A 19,282-nucleotide genomic window follows, 5' to 3' on the forward strand; every position below is an offset into this window, starting at 1 on the left:
CTGCGATTTCATCAATATGACCCTGTTAGAAATTATAACATTTCTTGTAAGACTTTGATTCATTTTGATCATAGATGTTCAGAATTATGTCCACATAATTCTATAAATTTTAGGTTCATGATATTTAAATATGTCTAAAACATGTCCTATTTTCTTTTTTGTAGGCAACACTGAATGTCATCCACAGTGTTGTTCTCTCAGTTCTTGACAAAAACCAAAGGACTAGAGAATTGGAGGAGGTCTCACAGCAGAGGAGTGCTGGGAAGGACAACTCCTTGGACACAGAGGTGGCTTACCTGACGCACGAAGGCCTGTTCATAAGTGACGCTTTCAGTGAGGCTGAGCCAGCGTCCTCGGCAGTCGATACTACCTCTCAGAGAAACACGTCTCCACACAGCGAGCCCTGCAGCAGCGATTCGGTATCCGAACCAGAATGTACTACTGATTCCTCATCCAGCAAGGAGCAGACACCAGCGTCTGCCACTCCGGGAGGTGTAGACATCATGTGAGTACAGTGGGTTTCTGAGAATGGTAAGCTCTGTTGCAGTAGGGCGAGGATTCAGCTGTAGTTTTTAAAATGTAACCCTTGAGGATTTAACAAATAGGTATTTTTTATGAAGCATACACTTCATTTTGAAGATGTGTAGAAGGTGTGGAGGAGAGCCGTGGAGACAGTGGAGAGGGATTCCAGGACCTTAGCACTGCTGAGGAACTTGAATTATTTCCTGAGACTTCTCCCTTCAGCACTATGGGAATTGATTCAGAGGAAGCTTAGAAAACTTAAAGTGAACAGAACTTCTCCAGGAACCACATCCATTACTGCTCTGGCCGTTTGTCTTTGTTTGCTGTCTGTCCTGCTGGGCTCTTATTTCACGTTAGTACAGATGCGTTTGCCTTACGCTGTGCTTTTTCAGAGCCGTGAGTCTCCTAGGGGATTACATTGCCTTTCCAGACATCACTTGTAAAAATTATGTTTTGGTGGTGGAGAGATGGCTGAGTGGTTGAGAGCACTGACTGCTCCTCCAGAGATCCTGAGTTCAAATCCCAGCAACCACATGGTGGCTCACAACCATCTGTAATGGGATCCGATGTCCTCTTCTGGTGTGTCTGAGGACAGCTACAGTGTATTATATATAAAAAAAATAAATAAATCTTTTAAAAAATTATGTTTTAAATTATAACACATTTACAGAAAATTTGCAATAATAGTATGAACTCTGTCAAGTATTCTTTATCCAAAGACCCCAGTTCTCAATAGTTTACCACATGACCCTGTCTCCCTCTCGTTCCTTCCTCCCTTTCCCTTTTTCATTAAGACTAACGAGACTTAGATCCGTTGCTTATACTGACATCAGCCTGAGGCAGAGCTCACAGGACTGACCTTTACTTGAGATCAGTTTATTACAGTTTTTCCTTCCTACTGAAATACCTGAGCTACATTACAAAGTGTATGTATTTTGTCTATGTTTAGGCTAAAACTTTTATATTTACTAGTTATTATTGTACTATTAAATCTATATTAAAATTATGCATTTTGACTGGGCATGATTTTTCCTAGCATCTGGGAGGCAGCAGCAGAAGCAGGTGAATCTCTGTGAGTTCAAAGTCAGCCTGGTCTAAATAGCAAGTTCCAGGATAGCCAGAGATACAGTGAGACCCTGTCTCAAAATAACAACAAATTCTGTATCTTAAAATAATTTTATTTATTTATTAAAACATTTCGGAGTTAGGAAATCTTCACTTGAAGGAATCGCTCTCCTACCACCACAGTGTGACTTTCGTTAGTGTTTGAGGTGCACTGTGCCCTAGTAGTGAGAAGGAGAGGGCAGAGGACTGGTACTCTCCTTGTTTTGTTTTGGTTCAAACTTTTTAATTTGGTATACAATACACACGTAGGACAAAAATTAAATTCTAAATGTTCAGCTTACATAATTATTCCAAAATGAAAAACTTTGGTCAAGAAATATTGTCAAGAAATGGAGCGATATCAGCCTCTAGAAAACTTACCTCCACTGCCTGCCCTGCTCTAATCATTTCCATCTGTGTGTGTGTGTGTGTGTGTGTGTGTGTGTGTGTGTGTGTGTGTGTGTGTGTGGTTGCCAGTTGTATATAGTAGAAACACACATTTATGTTTGATTTCTTCAACAGTGTGTGTGTGATAGGTGTATGTAGTGGGACTTTATTTGTATACAAAAGTAATATCTTATGACAACATCACAATGTAAAAATCATTCTGCTTTTGATAAGGTTTGGGGCTACTCATATTTTTAGGGATTGTGACTGTCCTTCGATGTTTTTTGTGCATGCTATACACAGATTTTTGCTACTGAGTTACATCCTTAGCTGTTAAACTTGTGTCGACATTTTGATGTTCATGCTAAAAACAGATGTTGGAAAATAAATTTGTACATATAGGCACTAGGAATGGGGATACAAACACACAGACACACACACTACACACAACATGCAACCACTGAATATAATGGGCTTACATTTTAGTGAGTACACAGCCAAAAAGCACAGCCAACACATGAGAGTGCAGGAGAATTTCTGTTGCCTATAGTCAAGAGATCAGTTTTACAACATGGCCATCTCCCAAAGGAAAAAAAGGGTGAGGATTTATTTAGAAAGCATATATATATGTATGTATACATACACATATATATGTAAATATGGGAAGATGCCTTGGGGGAGGAACATTCCTGAGCATATTTAGTTTAAAATCTACACTACTGGGCATTCTCAGTTAAGGTTATAGGGCAAGAGGAGAAGATGACAGAAGGGAAGGCCCCAGACACACCCACTCATCCCTGTGAAAGCAGAAGGGGGAGGTTCTCTGGGTTTTTAGCCTGGTGCACAGCTGCTTACTTAGAGTCCTGTCAGGAAGAGCTCTGCCTTCTCATCTTCACCCTCTCTCCTCCCTCTCACCGCTTGCTCGTCTTGTACACGTTGGCCGTTTCTGAGTGTAGGTCCTAGGTGTAGGGGTTTAGTTCTGTCCTGGAGATCAGGAGGAGAGCCCCTTTTCATGTACTCGTTACCTCCTTTGTAGCTTCTCCTGGCAAGTGTGTACTAGAGAAGGTCTTTGCCTAGTTCCTTACTAGTTCCTTCCTTTCTTAGTAATTCTGTAAGAGTCGCTTACACGTCTGCTCTCACCCACATTGCAAAGTGAATTCCTACTTCTCTCTCTAGTTAAAGTCTTTCTGGTGAAGAAGGTTATTAATTTCAAATCTGTCCCTTTGACAATTAGATTGACAGTTTCTCTGTATTTTTTTTTTTTTTTGTATTGTGCAAGGTTTTCTTCCTTTTTGTCTTGCTGTGTAGATAGGTAATCCATTTCACTTAGCCCATTTAGCTAGGATGTCCTCGCCCCTACTGTTCTGTATGTGTACGGCTCTCGCCATAGAGCAGGTGCTCAGGTGTGTGTGTCTGCGTCTGTGGTAAGGCGCCGTGTCACTGCAGCTGTTCTTAGGAGCGTGGTCTAGAACTTGTACTGCTTACCGTCACTTACACTGCAGAGGCTAGGTAGGGTGTTCCGTAGGGCTCTGCAGCAGCTCCAGAGCTGATTCTTCAGCTAGTCGGCTTCTGCCCAGCTAAAGCCATCATCACTTGGAACACTGAAGGCCGCCAGCAGCTTGCTGTGACATGTGACAGTCGTAAGCCAGCGTCACATTTGTTGTGTTTGGTTTTGTCTTTCCTGTCCTCCCTCTATATCACTTGATATTTCGAGTCTTCTCTAGCGTCCCTTCATTGCATGTTACCACAGGATGAAACACGGCACTGCACATGGTCCGCCTCTGTTCAGCTTACATACAAATGCCTGAGGGCTTGCAGCTCAAAGGGGAAGGGACAGGAAGTTAAAAGCTTTTAAACTCAAAGCTCTTTTCCAAAGAAAGGTTACAGCTAATTAAACAACATACTTTCAGTTAGGTCCCTGTGGTATTTGAACGCTTTTTATTTACTATTTTCTGTTTATGTTTGTGAGTTAATAGCATATGGCTAAGGGTTCTAAGTCTCTCAGTGATTCCATTGTAGGCAAATGTGTCATAAGCCCTTATTACGTAGGCCCATTTCCATGTAGATTTGAACTTCTGCGTGAGCATTCGTTGTTGGAGTTGGCATTAGTACCAGACTTACTTTATAGAAACAGTGTTTCGAGCATTGGAGAGAAACTCCGTCAGTAAAAAGGATCTTACGTTTCCCAGCTGAGCACAGGTCAAGCTCTGACTGTGCTGGCCTGAAATCCCAGCTGTGAGGCCCTGGGTCATAAACACGGAAAATGGTCCCTGAGGAAGGAAGCCAAAGGTTGCTCTCTGGCTCCATTCGTCCCTATACATCTGTGCCCTCCACCCCCACACAGAAATTACAGAACAGAAGAAGTTTGATGAATTCGAGACCAGTTCTAGATCTTAGTCTTTCTTAGTCTTGCAGCTGTGGGTAGATCATTTAAACTGCTGCGGGCCATAGTCCACCTGACTCAGTAGAATTCCGTAAAGCTCTTTTGAGAATACCTTAAGACTATTAATCCTGCTGTTATATCACTAAATATGTTTAGTGATATATTTTTGAAGGCTAATAAATGATAACTTTCTTCAATATTATAACCCTATAATATAATGTAATGTAATGTAATATAATATGCTAGCATTAGTCAGAGCCTGCTAGTAATAACTTTGAAAGTTGTCTTATTCGGGGTTGGGGATTTGGCTCAGTGGTAGAGCGCTTGCCTAGCAACCGCAAGGCCCTGGGTTCGGTCCCCAGCTCCGAAAAAAAAAAAAAAAAAAAAAAAAAAAAAAAAAAAAAAAAAGAAAAAAAAAAAAGAAAGTTGTCTTATTCTATTGAAAGGATTATAAATGACACAGGCACTTAACTTGGCTTATGATGGTACGAAACTGAATTGTTAGCAAAGAATAAGTGGCCTGCCTTTCTTTCTCTCTCCTCCCTCCCTCCCTCCCTCCCTCCCTCCCTTCCTTATTTTGTTTATTGAGACAGGGTTTCCCTGAATAGCCCCGCCTGTCCTACTTTATGTACTAGGCTGTCTTTGAACTCAGAGATCTGCTTCTTGAGTGCTGGGATTAAAGGTGTGTGCCACTACTGCCAGACTCAGTGGTCTTTATAATGTGCTTCTTGAATGGAAATGTTTAAAAATAGAAACATCTTGCATTTCCCTTCAAAATGTAAACAGTTGTTTGCACAGCCCCTTTAAGGACTGTGCTGTCCTCTCGTTCGCTCTCCAGTGCGTAGCACTGAAGTTCAGGAAGAGCTCTGCCACCGATAAGTTACAACCACAGAAGGAAGGAAGAGCCTGCTGCCTGACAGTGCCCTCCTCGCTCACTGGTCCCCACCACGGTCCTCTCAGGGCTTTGCACAGCTGCCTCCTGCTCCTACGCCAGAACCACGCTCTGCTGCTCAGATGTCTTCAGATCGCAGCCCGAGTGTGAGCTAAGTGTTAGGACTGGTACAGCCAGCAAGTTATTCCGATGAAGTGTTACCATGAGCACCATTAAAACTTATTAAAAATGAACAGTAGCCCAGAATTTCTTCTACAAATGTGGATTCTATATCAACTTTGTCCTGTTCTTTGATATATCACATCTGGAGAACACTGTGTTTCCTGATTTAATCTCATTTTATCATTTTCAGAGTCAGTGAAGACATGAGATTAACTGACTTGGAGCTTGGAAAATTAGCAAGTAACATCCAGGAATTATTGTGTAATGCTTCTGACGTATGCCACGATCGAGCTGTCAAATTTCTCATGTCAAGAGCAAAGGTATTTTATTCTCATAAAGTCGTAAGAGATTTTTCTATTTATGCAACGAGTTACTCTAGAGATCTAAGCTATCTGTGACTGTCCCTATGCTCTGTCTCAGTCTTACCACTTTAAAACTTGGAAAATAGATGGTATTACTGCTGTGGTCTTCTAAGGAGCTGCTGAGATGTCAAATAATTAGAAAATAGAAGTGGAAAATTATAAAACCATCCTTTTCAAATTATTTATTTAAAAGGCTTATTTAAAAAATATAACACCATAATAATTAATTTGAATCTGATATGCCGTTTTACATATACATACTTATACACATACAAATAAAAAGGTGTTAATAAAATTTAAGCATAGTATTGTAAAAATGTATAGTATAACTTGAATATATTTGAATTACTGTGTTGTAAAGTGATAACCAACTTTAGAAATCTTCAGCTCTGTATGCTCCAAGTTTTGGATTCTAAAGTATTGGGAAATTTCAGCTAAAGTATAAATGTTTTTGATCATAGACATAAGTAAAAAGATAGCTAACATACGGGGATAAAGTAACACCAGCAGTCACTAAGCTGTGTCAGTGTTACAGCTCACGTGTCCTCAGTGTCCTACTAACTTTTGTCATGATGTGATATTTTTAAAACTTAGGATGGTTTTCTTGAAAAGCTGAATTCCACGGAGTTCATAGCACTGTCGAGATTAATGGAGACGTTCATCGTGGACACTGAGCAGATTTGTGGGAGGAAGAGCACCTCACTGCTTGGCGCCCTTCAGAGCCAAGCAAACAAGTTTGTGAACAGGTTTCACGAGGAGAGGCGGACCAAGCTCAGGTAGCACCGGGGCCCTTCCTTCTGTGCTCTCCCTTTCTTACACAGCGGTTGTGACGTACGGTCACAGGCACAGTTCCTCCACATGGGGGAAGTGAGAGCACGGTCCCTGGCTTTTCAGATGGAATGAGGTGTTTAACTCTGTATCTGTCGATCCTTTATCAGTGAGTCTCTCTCTCTCTCTCTCTCTCTCTCTCTCTCTCTCTCTCTCTCTCTCTCTCTCTCTCTCTCTCTCTGGATTAAATTGTTTTCTCTGCTGATTTTGGCTAGGCTAAGAGACAAAAGAACTCCCTGTGAAGGCATTAGTTCTGTTTGTGGGTGGGTCCAGCTTATCGTTACATCCAGCTCTTAAGTGCTGTCACCTTGCAGGGCCTCTTCTGTTCCTTTTAGATAAGGACTGTTCTAAGATGTGTGTGTTGAAGTTCACCATTCTCTCCTTTTGAACAGCCTCCTTTTAGACAATGAGCGTTGGAAGCAGGCTGATGTGCCCGCAGAATTTCAGGATCTAGTTGATTCTATAGCAGATGGAAAGATCGCTTTACCTGATAAAAAGCCAGCAGGTATGTGTGGTTTCTCTCCCTCCCTCTCTCTCTCTCTCTCTCTCTCTCACACACACACACACACACACACACACACTCACACACACACGCACACCCGCCCACTCGCACGCGGTCCCTCCAACTATATTGATGACGTGATGAGTGTATACCTCTGTCCCTGCACAGCTTATCGTCTTTCATTCTACTTCAAGCAAACAAAATAGTTTTTTGATTGAAGTTATAAATTACGAATTAACCTTGTATTTTCCCCTGGAGAGTGAGCAGTTTTGACCTCTTACGTTAGGAGTTTTCTGGACACTGCTCTGTCCCTCCGTGCCGGCCGGCCTTGCTGAAGTGCGTGAGTGTGTGCTGTCAGAGCCCGTTAGGGTTTGCCTTGCTCCCATCCACTGACTCACAGAGGCTGTCGGGCACCGGGGAGCGAAGACTGGATGACGTTGAGCAGTGAGCGGTTGCTTGGTGCTAGTCATTGGTGTTTTAAGCTGGTGACAGGTGTTATGTCGTGATGGTCCTCACACTAGGCTTTTAACAAATACAGACGCTAGGGCACGCACGGCACAGTTATGTCAATAGTTGAGTTGCAGAGCAGGGATTCAGGTTCTGGCAAACTTGACAGCAGGATCGTTTTCTTACCTGCTCTGCCCCGCCCCTTCTGTGCAGAATACAAAGTTAATTAAGAAAGTGCTTCCCTCCCAGCTCAAAACAAAGAGGCCTGTTTCCAAGTTGAATTGGGATTAGAATGTAACTTTCTCTGCATGAAAGAAAAGAGGAAGTAAATATGCTGTACTCAGAAACTGACCCTTAGGAAAGCACAGTGACACGCCTTCGTTAAGCTAATTAATTTGACTGACCCAGGATGGTGATCTAACTTATCTTTCTTTTTACCTCAATATGCTGAATTTTATTTCATGGTGGTAAGAAATATCACGTACTGAAAATTAATTTCTGAATTGAAATCTTTAAGGCCTAATGTGAATAATGAAGAGTAGCCAGGCACAATGCTAGTTCTGCGGCTAAGCTAATTCTTTTTCTCTTCTTAATTGTTTTTAAAATTTATTTTGTTTAATTGTGTAAGTGCTCTGTCTGCATGTACACCTCTGCCAGAAGAGGGTGTCACGTCCCTTTACAGATGGTTGTGAGCCGCCATGTGGTTACTGAAAATTGAACTCAGGACCTCTGGAAGAGTAACCACTGTTAACTGCTGAGCCAGCTCTTCAGTCCAACTAAATCAATTCTAACTTAGAAAATTACATACTAATCTTCTGTGTAGCAGGCCCAGGAGATAGGTGTTTCTCATTCCTGCAGTCAGCTGCCGAGAGGCAGTAAATCTGACCAATCCCACTGTACTCCTTCACAGTGCCATCTGACTCTCAAGATACAATAGATGGCTGTTTCACACATGCGCTAGTTCTGGGTTCTAAACAGGAACTGCCCTTTTGACTTTTTCTCTAGCAGTTTATTTTATCTGTTCTCCGTCTTTCTTGTTTGCTAGCTACAGAAGACAGGAAGCCCGCCGATGTTCTTGTTGTCGAGGGGCACCAGTATGCTGTCGTCGGGTGAGTAGCATGTCTCTATGAAGCCTATCTTCTAGCTCTCCCTTGGAGTGACTTGCAAATTTTGGAATAACAATGTTAAAAGCTGTAAAATATATAGGGAAATGTTACAGTTTTTCTTTTAGTTTGCATTATTTTTGTAGTATGGTTTATCCGTCAGACTCCACTGGCTTCACGGGAAGGACGGCCGTTTTCCCCTGTAGTGGGGATAAATGAAGCAGCCTGCGGCCCAGATAGTAACTGGGCGGTGCTGTTATTGCCACCCCAGGCTCGAGCTGCTTGTTTCTCTACAACGTCAGTAGTGCGTAGGACAGTACAGTAGTCTTACTTATGGACATAGAACTCAAAATGTGGAAAACGTTCATATTTATAAAATTATAAATGTAATGTATCACTTAGCATAGCTCAGCATTACCATTGCAGCATGAGGCCCTTTTCTCTTGTGTGAGTAAATACATCTCTTATTCAAGCTACCTGGGAACACACCATCGTCTGTGCTGCATTCCGATTATGAAATTTTAAGTACATGCTGTCTTTAAAGCATTGAACGAGTTAAATATTGCTTCTGCTTCTTTTCGATGTTTTTGAAGTAGCACCCTGTCATGATGGCGTAGTCCTGGACAGTTGTCTCCTTCTGGTGTGCTGGTGTGTAGAAGCCTTGAGTTCTGCAGGGGTGAGGGGGTTACTGACTTCCTGTTTTTGGTTTTCAGAAGCTAGAAGCTTCTGCCTAGTCCCTTTCAAGCTGCTGGAGCATGCATAGTTAACAGCAATACTCCTTTTCATTCCTTGGAATCCTTGCTTCTCTCAAGAGGGCAAAGCTGTTGAACCCCCATGATCTCACTCCTCCAACTGAAGCGTAACTTCTGCCCTTACTGATTAGTTATTCAGCTGCATTTCGCGTGCTTGATAAAAATGGCCCCCTTGGCTGATTTCCTAGTTCTTTAAGAAGAGCGACTGTGTTGCCAAAATAGACTAAACTTCCTGGCTAAAGGGGAGTTAGTGCTTCTGAGGGAAGATTTTAAAAGATATACGCAGTGGCATCATTCGAGGCTATGCCATTCAGAGTAGACTCTGAACTAGGGATGCAGCCTGTGTGAGCTCCAAGATGAGTTTAAAAGGCCCAATGCTCCTCTTGAGTTTTAGTTTTTAATATCCTGCTGATTTTTATAAGACAGTATTTAACATGGCTTTGTCATTTCTGAACAGCTGAGCGAATCTAGATATCTTACAGTGAGTCGCTTTCTTCCTCCCTTAATTGCAGCTGTACTTAACCTGCAATGATGTGCCTTTCTACTGTGATAGGACCTGCTGTTAAACTCATAAGCTACCGTTTTTGGAGTCATTTGTGACTGCTCAGTAAACTCCTGGATGCTATGCTCTCTTGTTTTGTTTTGTTTTGTTTTTTTTTCCGGAGCTGGGGACCGAACCCAGGGCCTTGCGCTTGCTAGGCAAGCGCTCTACCGCTGAGCTAAATCCCCAACCCGATGCTATGCTCTCTTAAAGCACCACAGATTCTTTTCCATCTCAGTAAGAAGATCTAGGCTAAGCCCCCCTTCATTCAAGATCCATAATTGTAGACCACAGTTGACGCAGCAACCAGGCCACTGGCTAGTCTTTCTCTCCATGGTGCCCATTTGTCTCCAAATTGGAATACTTGCTGTCTGGTAGAGACAGCTTAAACTTGCCATTCAGAGGGGATGACAAGGTTACTCAGCAGTTAAGAGCCCTTGCTCTCTTGAAGAGAACCAAAGTTTGGTTCCCAGCCACCCATGGTGACTGGCAACTATCTAACTCCAGTTAAACTCCAGGGGATCCAAAACTGTCTTCTGGCCTCATTGGGCACTGCACATGTATCATCTCACACACACACACACACACACACACACGCACACACACACACACACGCACACACACACGATACCTATACATGCGTAATAATTATGGTATCCTATATAATAAAAATAAATAAATCCTTAAAAAGCAACAACATGCCACACAGAGATTCTGTAGCACAAGTCTGAGAATCCATCATTGCCAGTCTGTTTCTGCCGACTCTGAGGTTACTCCACTGCCGAGATTGCTATGTCTCCATAGATGTTGGAATGGATATTTGACTGTTGAGTGCCTGAGGGTTATCCTTTTCTTCTAGAACTGTCTTGCTGTTGATAAGAATCATCCTTGAGTATTGCCAGTGTGTGGATAACATCCCCTCTGTCACTACTGACATGCTCACTCGCCTGACGGACTTGCTGAAGGTGTGTACAGCTTTACCCACTGTCTGAACAGCGGAGGGAAGAGTTCATCAGTGGAGTATGTAGGACTGGTCCCACACTTGGAGGGCACTTGCCAAGTTATTTTTAGGGCAGGACTTTGTGATATCGATCACGCGTCTGTCTACTCCACATTGAGTGTGTGTGGGGGTGTGAGGTGCACGCGTGCTCCACTGTGCACATCTGTGTGCTCACCCACACAGCGCAACCCCTTAGAGCTGTGAGCAGCACTGGAGTCAGGCACCGGCTGAGACGGCTCTGCTCTCAGGCAGAGACAGGGATGCCTTCAGATGAGCACTGAGACTCGCCGAGGGTTTGTCTGCTAACGTCATTAAAGGTCCCTTCCATAACAGCTGAGTGTAACAAAATAGATGCAATGAGGTAAACAAAACCACCACATCCAGGGTGGACAAAGCAAACCAACCAGAGGGGAAGGAGCCCAAGAGGTTACAGAGTGAGAGCCACTCATTCAGGAAGTCCGTCTCGAGGTTACCGTTCTGCCTCCCTTCAGTTAATGCTTAAGTAGATCCAATTGATTTCTACCAGAAAATTCATGATTCCGCCATTGTAGGGAATCAGTCCTCTAACCTCAGCACTTGGGAGTCTGAACAGGAGAGCTGTCAGCCTGCGTTCCACAGTGAGCTCAGGCCAGCATGCACCACGGAGTGATGCTGTGTAAAGAAAACGCAACCCAACCAAACAAATTCATACTTTGTATGAGAGGGTGAGAAGGGGAGGGGTGTCTTTGTGACTGTGAACCAGTTAACACTAATGAGCTGCTCAAAAATGTTATTTTCCTTCTTTTTTTTTTTTGTTAGTACTTCAATTCAAGAAGTTGCCAGTTAGTTCTTGGAGCTGGTGCTTTGCAAGTTGTTGGACTAAAAACAATTACTACAAAAAACTTGGGTATGAATTCTCCCATTTGATCCCTGACTGAGGTGCTAGAATGACGTCACTCTGGTGTCATGTTCTTATGCCTGACGTTTGTGGGCTCAGAGAAGAGCCTATAAAGTAGCCCCTGTTCGTGTGTGTGTGTGTGTGTGTGTGTGTGTGTGTGTGTTCGTTCTAGGAGTTAATCCCTGTTCCATTGTATGGAGGATGTGTCACTTTCTAAATGTAGTGTGTGAAGTATTTTGGGAAAATACACATCACTTTGGGGAGTAGTTTGGGGAGACAGTTAGCTGTGTCAGTGGCCTCTGGCTGCTAACAGGCCCAGTGAGAAAGCAGTGTGCTCATTACCAAATTGTTTTCTTAGGCAGAATGAAATATATTTTCTGTCATGGTCCTTTTCATGTATGAAATAAAACTGGTTCTGTATATAATTAGTGCAAACGTTCTTATTAATTCAATGACATCATTCAAGTCCACTAATATCTGTGTTTCTCCGTTCACGTCTGCAGCCCTCTCTTCACGGTGTTTGCAGCTGATTGTGCACTACATTCCTGTGATCCGGGCTCACTTTGAGGCCCGGCTGCCCCCCAAGCAGTGGAGCCTGCTTAGGCATTTCGATCACATCACCAAGGATTACCATGACCATATAGATGAGATATCATCTAAGCTTGTAGCCATAATGGATAGCCTATTTGATAAGCTGTTATCAAAGGTAACAATATTTTTAAATGATAAAGCTTTGCATAAGTTTAAAGCATTGTGACTTTCCATTTTATAGAGAATTATAGATATATAGGATGTGATAAGAGAGTGTTTACCAGATATTTACCAAATGGTCAATTTTTAAATTTTTTTCCCAGGAAAATATGATTGATTGATTGATATGATCTTTTTGTAGTCTGGTTCACAGTTACACAGCAAAGTGTTTCCCTCAGTTTAGAGAGCAACACCATAAAATGTTCACATTTTGTGTGGTCGATAGTCATTTTCTAAATGACTGGGGGATAGCAAGATAAAGACAGCAATGACAGCAGCCCTACCCAGCCTGTTTTCTGTTGGTTGCACTAATCTTTCACCCATAATGAAGAAAGAAAATTAGCTGATAAGTTTTTTATATACTCATATTCATCACCTATAGTTATAGATTACAATGAATTTGAAGCGGGATGGTGTGTCTTCTCCAAATACTCAGGTGTGTGTGTGTTCGTGTATACATGCATGCCTGGGGTTTGCTGGCCAGCCAGCTTAGCCATCTTGGTGACTTCCAGGCTGGTGAGAAGTACTGACGTCACTCAGGCTGTTTCTACCTCCATTCGCAGTTTTTGTTTTTAGCTTTTCATTTTCTTGCTTGAAATTTTAATTTTGAGAGTGCAGCCACAGTAATATAATCGTGGCTGTCTCAAAGTAGTAAGGGTGCTGTTTCCTTGTATTGAGTGAGTCTGTCTCTGAAGATACTGACCGCTGGGCTAGTAGAATACAGACCACTGGGTAGGTGTCAGGGCTACACAGAGTGGACTGGCCTTCCGTCAGGTCCTCAGGTCGCAGAGACGGAGTCGGGGACGTGTCTGAGCGAGGCGTTGATATGCAGAGTTCTGAGTAGGGGCTGGCTCAGGGTTGGAGCTTTTACTGCTGTGGAGGACTTGGCTGCAGAGAGGAGCTGGGAGAGCATCCTAGTTGCTGACGCACAGAATGTTGGCTTCATAGGAGAGATAGCCATAGCCTGACGTGAAGACTCTCTGAGACAACACAAGAAAGAAAACACATCAGAAATCAAAAAACCAACTCTGCCTCAGTCTCACGTTTGCTGTAGACGAGCAGTGTTCAGTTACCCTAGATGGAGTAAAAGAAATGATCTCAAAGGGTACAGCGAGGATGCGTGTGTGTGTGTGTGCGTGTGTGCATGCGTGTGGGAGTGTGTGACGTGCTTGTGCATGTGCACATTTGGTGTACCTTTGGGTTTGTCGCCATGTGTTTGACTGGATTAATAAGTCTGGCTGCCAATGTTGTGGTGGTGTTAACAGTAACAAAGGGGCAGCTGTAGTTTACTAGTGCATGGGCCACACACACAAGGACGGGTGACATACTGCAACATTGTCTATTGCTCGAAATCAGCTTAAATCATGTTTGTTGATACTTTATATTCAATAAAATTCACCCTTTTAAAATATATAATTTGGTGATTTTAAGCTTATAAGTAAACGAAATGTCTACACTTGAGATATTAAAAAGAAATGCCGATAACCCTTTCCTTTGGGAACTTTTAGTTTAGTTTTGCTCTTCCCAGAAGACCCTTCATATGGAGTCACTGCGCTTTTGGAGTAGATGGGTAAACCTGACTCTTAGTTTGCTAATAAAGATGAGTTTCAGAAAGGGGCAGTTGTGGGATTTGTGGCGAAGAAGCCTAGCTTGCTGACAGCTGGAGAAGAAGATGGTCAAGAGGGGAAAACCTAGGCAGGCTCAGTACTGTAGGGGTCTGCAGTGATGTGAGAGGCCACCAAGGAGCCAGGAACAGTGTTGTTTGTAAGGTGGTATGTTTTTAGTGGCTTTTTCCCCCAAAGAGAAAGACTGTTAGAGGAAGAGAAGGTCTGAGGTGGTAGCGAATTCAAGGGTTGTGAGTTAACACTGTGTAAAGTTCAGCTGCCTGGTAGAAAGGGTGGAGCAGAACATGGTGTACCACAGGCAGTGCCGAGGAAGAGTGATACGGGATGGGTTTCCCACGTTAGGGCTGCCAAGACAGATGACTACAAATGTGCTGACGGACAAGAGTCATCCTCTGAGCAGGCACCATCAAGGCCAGGCTCTGTGAAGGCCCCTTTTCTAGTGAGGGACGCTCGCTGGGAGTCCTTGTAATCAACCACCCCATGTCTACACGGCTTCCTGTGCCTGGCTGCCCTCTGCCTCTGTGTGAGAACTTTTTCTCTAACTAGGACAGTTCGAATCATCAGAACTGCAGACACAGTAATGATTTTCTGTGAGGAGGTGGGGAACTTGGTCATCATATCTTGTCAGGGTTATGAAGTGGTGCAGTTACTCCTGCTCAGAGAACATGGAGTTCACATGACCCACTGACTTTTGCTGGACACATGCCCAAAAGAGCAAAAGTAATATCCACGCCAGAGCCTTTACCCAGATGCTCGTCGTGTGGCAGTGCCTAGCAGCACAGCTTCCCATCCGCTCACAGCGGTGAAGGAGATGAGCACAGTTGCATGTCAGAGCAAGAGTGAGTTGGGAAAGCATCACATGAAGCCAGCCACAGCAGTCGCAGTTACGATGCTGTGTATGAAATAGGTAGGGGTTAAAGGAGCTTCAGTTTAAACACACGCAGTTTAAGGTTGGAGCGGCCTATGGTTTTAGCTACTGGGCTGTTTACGTCTCAAGGTTTGTGCGGTTGTGCAAGCCTTTGTGAAGCCCTGCGCCCTATACCAGTTAGATGTGTGGAGGCCAGGATTCCAGCCCCGGGAGCGTCCCGAAGACTAAACTCAGCTGTTCTCTTCTTATCCCCTTGCCAGTATGAGGTGAAAGCTCCTGTTCCTTCCCCATGTTTCAGGAATATTTGTAAGCAAATGACAAAAATGCATGAAGCTATATTTGATCTTCTTCCCGAAGAACAGACGCAGGTGAGTGGTAACCCCGAAAGCCCTTTCTGATTTTAACAGTTTGTGTCCAGTCCAGTGTGGGAATCTGTGCGTCAGCAGGTTTAGCTCAGCTTCTACTATGATGGCTGTAATTTTTTAGGTTGTTAATTGAGGCATGGACAGAATGTTTTAATTTCAAAATATCTTTTGTTCTGTCGGGTGAGAACTTTGATAATAATAATGATAACAGTATCATTCCAAAACATAGGTCTGCTAGTTACCCATTGTTAGAGATACCTACTTCTAGTCACATCACTCTTCCTATTGTTCATGTGAAAATCAGAATTGGCATTTATCAATGAACTGTATAATTGTTACAAACTGAGACTGTAGTTCAGATCCAATGAGGAAGGAATTAATGAGAGGGAATAATTAGCACCTACATAAGGAATCATAACAGTAGTTGAATCTGAAAATCTTAGAGTAAAAAGGCTAGGGGAGGGGACATCTCTCACCTCTGATAAGGGATATGGCAGGAATAAGGGTATACACACCCTTCCTTCTGGGACCTCTTTGCCACTGTGCCCTTGCTTCTCTGCTGTCAAACCTCAAAAAAAAAAAAAAAAAAAAAAAAAATCCTTGAACTCGGTGCTCTGACTGAAGCCCAGCTGTAACGATGCAGTTAGGACGTGAACCTCCTGTACAACAGTGGGCTTGCCTTCCATGGGGATTTTTGCTATCCAGAACTTTGTTTGTGGTTTGTGTATACATGGATGTGATATTGGAGGGGGTGGTGTTCTTGGTGACCGTGTTCTTTCGTCTCCTGTTGTGTACTTTGACTGTCCATTCTGTATTAGCTGTTCCCATTCTTCATGCATTTCTAGGTTTTCCATAATCAGAAACTTTATTATAAGCACCATCTAAATTCCCCTGGGAGCAGGCCAATGGACCAGTTCCATCCAGGTCTACCTGGTGGTCTGATGAGTTTATTAGGGTCACTTACAGGAGCATAGGTGACTCAAAAGCAGCTGCCTCACTAAAAGCCCATCTCATCACCTAAGCATGGTGACAGCCCACAGAAGTTGCATTACTGGAGCTTCCTGGGTAGCCTTTGAGGCCTGCAGACAGTTCCAGAACTCTGAGCAGTTGTTACTGCCTCGGTACCTGTAGAGGGGTCTTGTGAGACTTGTAACTCTGAGCCCCCTGAGCCTGGGAGCCGGGTAAGCCTCTCTCCTCCCTCTAGGAGGGTGTTTCAGTTCTCAGGACACGGCTACCTGCCTTCTCACCAACAGTGAGATTCCCTCATGTCTGACTCTTTGACCTGGACTTGCTGAGTTTTAATTCAGAGCCTGAGAGCCACGGCAGGGCAGCCATCTGCCGAGACTGGCCAGGGGTCACACATGGCTCATGTGCCCCTATTGTCATGTGTCAGCAACTGCTTAGACTTCCTACGCACAGGGGCACACATGGTCCCTTGAAAGTGGACTGTGTCCAGTCATTCCCCTAGTTTAGTAACAGAGTTCTCGGTTGTTATTCAAAGGGTAAAGTAGCCTCATGTCTATGACACCTTGTTCCTACCCCTACTCTCCACTACTGTGTCTTACGTCAATCAAGTTTTGGCTCTACACATCCCTCAGGAATGCTCTAATATTAAAAGGGAATTTTTTTTTTTTTTTTTTTTGTGCTGGAAGATAGACTGCTGAGCAGGGAAACGAGCTTTTGTCTAACTGTGGAGAACCAGAGTTATTACTAACAACTCAGTACTGGAAAGGAAAAGTAGAATGTTTCTCTGTGCATTGGTAAAGGGTACTTACAGCTTCTATTTCAGGAAAACTTAAGTGACTTACTTTTCTTTTTCAGATGTTATTTTTAAGAATTAATGCAAGTTACAAATTCCACTTGAAAAAACAGTTATCACACTTAAATGTAATAAATGATGGAGGACCTCAAAATGGGTAAGAATATTCCTAATGCTCTCACCACACGCTCCGGGACTCGTTGCTTGGTTTCTTGTTACTCTTCATGGTGTTCTCTTCTGCTGGCATCATACTTACGAGAAGAAGACGGCCATGGTTGCTTGTGGCCATGTCTCTGTATTAACAGGTTTGTCAGTGCTCAGCTCCTTGAGGCTGTGTGGGTTGGAGTTTGTGTCTAGACGCCCAGCAGTGCTGCTGTGTCCTGACGGAGCTCTACTCCAGGGTCCCTGGACCAGAGAAATGGCCTCCTTTATAACATTAAAGTAAAGTCTGCCTCATGTGCAGGGTTCTGAAACAGTCTGTTGTTGAAGTAGTGTTGTATTAGAACTGTAGGAATCCATTCCCAGAGTTTGGTTAGGTTCTAGCTCTGCCTCGCTAGCTTTTCTAACTTAAACAGTCCCTTCAGTATCTGTTCCTGAACTTTCTTTTATTTCTGTGGGGAGTGGGGGTGGAGGTGGGGTAGAGGCTGTTTGAGTTTCAGACAGGGACTGGCTCTTTCAACATATATACCAGATAGAGCAGGCTGGCTTTGAACCCTGCCTCCAAGGGCTAGGACTAAAGGTGTGTGATAAAGATGTTTCCAAAACAAAGCAAAAAAAAAAAAACAAACAAAACAAACAAACAAACAAGAAAACAAAAACAATTTTCATGGAGAATTGAAGACTTCAAAGCTGGGTGTTGCTGAGAGCACTTTCCTTGCGTTTGTGGGGCCCTGGCTTCAGTCTCTCTCTAATATCGTGAAAGTGTGTGTGCTTCACAAAAGAGTAAAAAGCATCAGTCACTTGCTAAACTTCAGTATCATTTTCTTGGTGTGCCATATACTCATCTTGTTTTAAAAAACAAAACAACAAACAACGCATCTGGCTGTTTTGCTTGAATATCTGTTTATTCACCATGCACATGCCTCGTACCCTTTGAAGTCAGAGAGGGGAGGGAGGGAGGATTGGAGCCCCTGGAACTGGAGCCATAGTTGTGAGCCGCTGGGTGGGTGCTAGGAACTAACCCAGGTTCTCTGCAAGAAACAGTGCTAAAAACTGCTGAGCTATCTCTCTAGTGCCTGAAAACCACTTGTGAAACAAAATATTGGTTATAGTCTATTGTTAAGGCTAAACTAAAAGCAAGAGAAATATATCATTTCTCCTTTAGAAACCAGAGATGCCTCACATCTTCTTGATTCAGAGCCAATTTCAAAGCAGTAATGAAAGGCTCAGAATACGGTCTACTTTGGTGTTCTGTAGTGATGACAAAGTTTGCCTGGCTTCCCGCTGATCCTTGTAATTGAATGCATCCATCCTAGATAGAGCAGTTGAACGCTTAGTTACACTGGGTCTTGGTTTACCTTAAAGTTAATGTAGTATTTCCAGGAGTGACTAGAAAATTGGATATTCTAAATGAAATCATGTTGCTAGCTAAATATTGTTTATGATCCAGTCTCTTGCTCTGAAGCCAGTTGGCTAGTCAGACATTATATAGATGAAGAAATTATGACCCTTAGGTCATTTATTTTTCTTTCAAGTTTGGATTGTGAGTAGTTTAGAGACATTGCTTACTTAGCAGTTCATTTAAATCACTGCTCAAAAGTAAAGGCTGGAGTAGAGAAGATTCTTAAACGTTCCTAGCCTGGGTTGGTCTGTAAAGTGTTAGTCTCCTTGTTAGCCCCTTGGAGGACCAGTCCGAGGGAGGGAGCTGCTATTCTCAGATAGAGTAGGAGTCTCACATATTCTGCCAGCATCCATTGTGTCCCGACAGAAGGTCACAATGCTGTGAGCGGGCCTGTGGCTGTTAATGTGTCACTGGGCTGAAACATCCTGTTTACTCACAAGACTCCCATTTTATATTGGTAAACTACTAAGACCTTGAAAACCAGGCATAATT

At 43.3% G+C, this 19,282-nt stretch overlaps 1 protein-coding gene across 12 annotated transcripts in view; it reads left to right on the top strand.

Annotated features, from left to right (window-relative positions):
* Window positions 1-19,282, top strand: part of Vps54 (VPS54 subunit of GARP complex) — a 78,736-nt gene that overhangs the window by 57,057 nt on the left and 2,397 nt on the right. For 5 of the 12 annotated variants that reach the window (XM_087582377.1, XM_087582375.1, XM_087582374.1 and 2 more), the window contains 10 exon segments: window positions 165-505; window positions 5,641-5,770; window positions 6,407-6,588; window positions 7,033-7,145; window positions 8,635-8,698; window positions 10,845-10,950; window positions 11,784-11,871; window positions 12,366-12,568; window positions 15,366-15,473; window positions 17,292-17,386. In XM_087582377.1, coding sequence (XP_087438503.1) covers window positions 165-505; window positions 5,641-5,770; window positions 6,407-6,588; window positions 7,033-7,145; window positions 8,635-8,698; window positions 10,845-10,950; window positions 11,784-11,871; window positions 12,366-12,568; window positions 15,366-15,473; window positions 17,292-17,386 — 1,430 coding nt within the window. 12 annotated transcript variants of the gene reach the window in all.

Source organism: Rattus norvegicus, chromosome 14 (assembly GCF_021556685.1).
Source record: "Rattus norvegicus strain SHRSP/BbbUtx chromosome 14, alternate assembly SHRSP_T2T, whole genome shotgun sequence".
Lineage (NCBI taxonomy): Eukaryota > Metazoa > Chordata > Mammalia > Rodentia > Muridae > Rattus > Rattus norvegicus.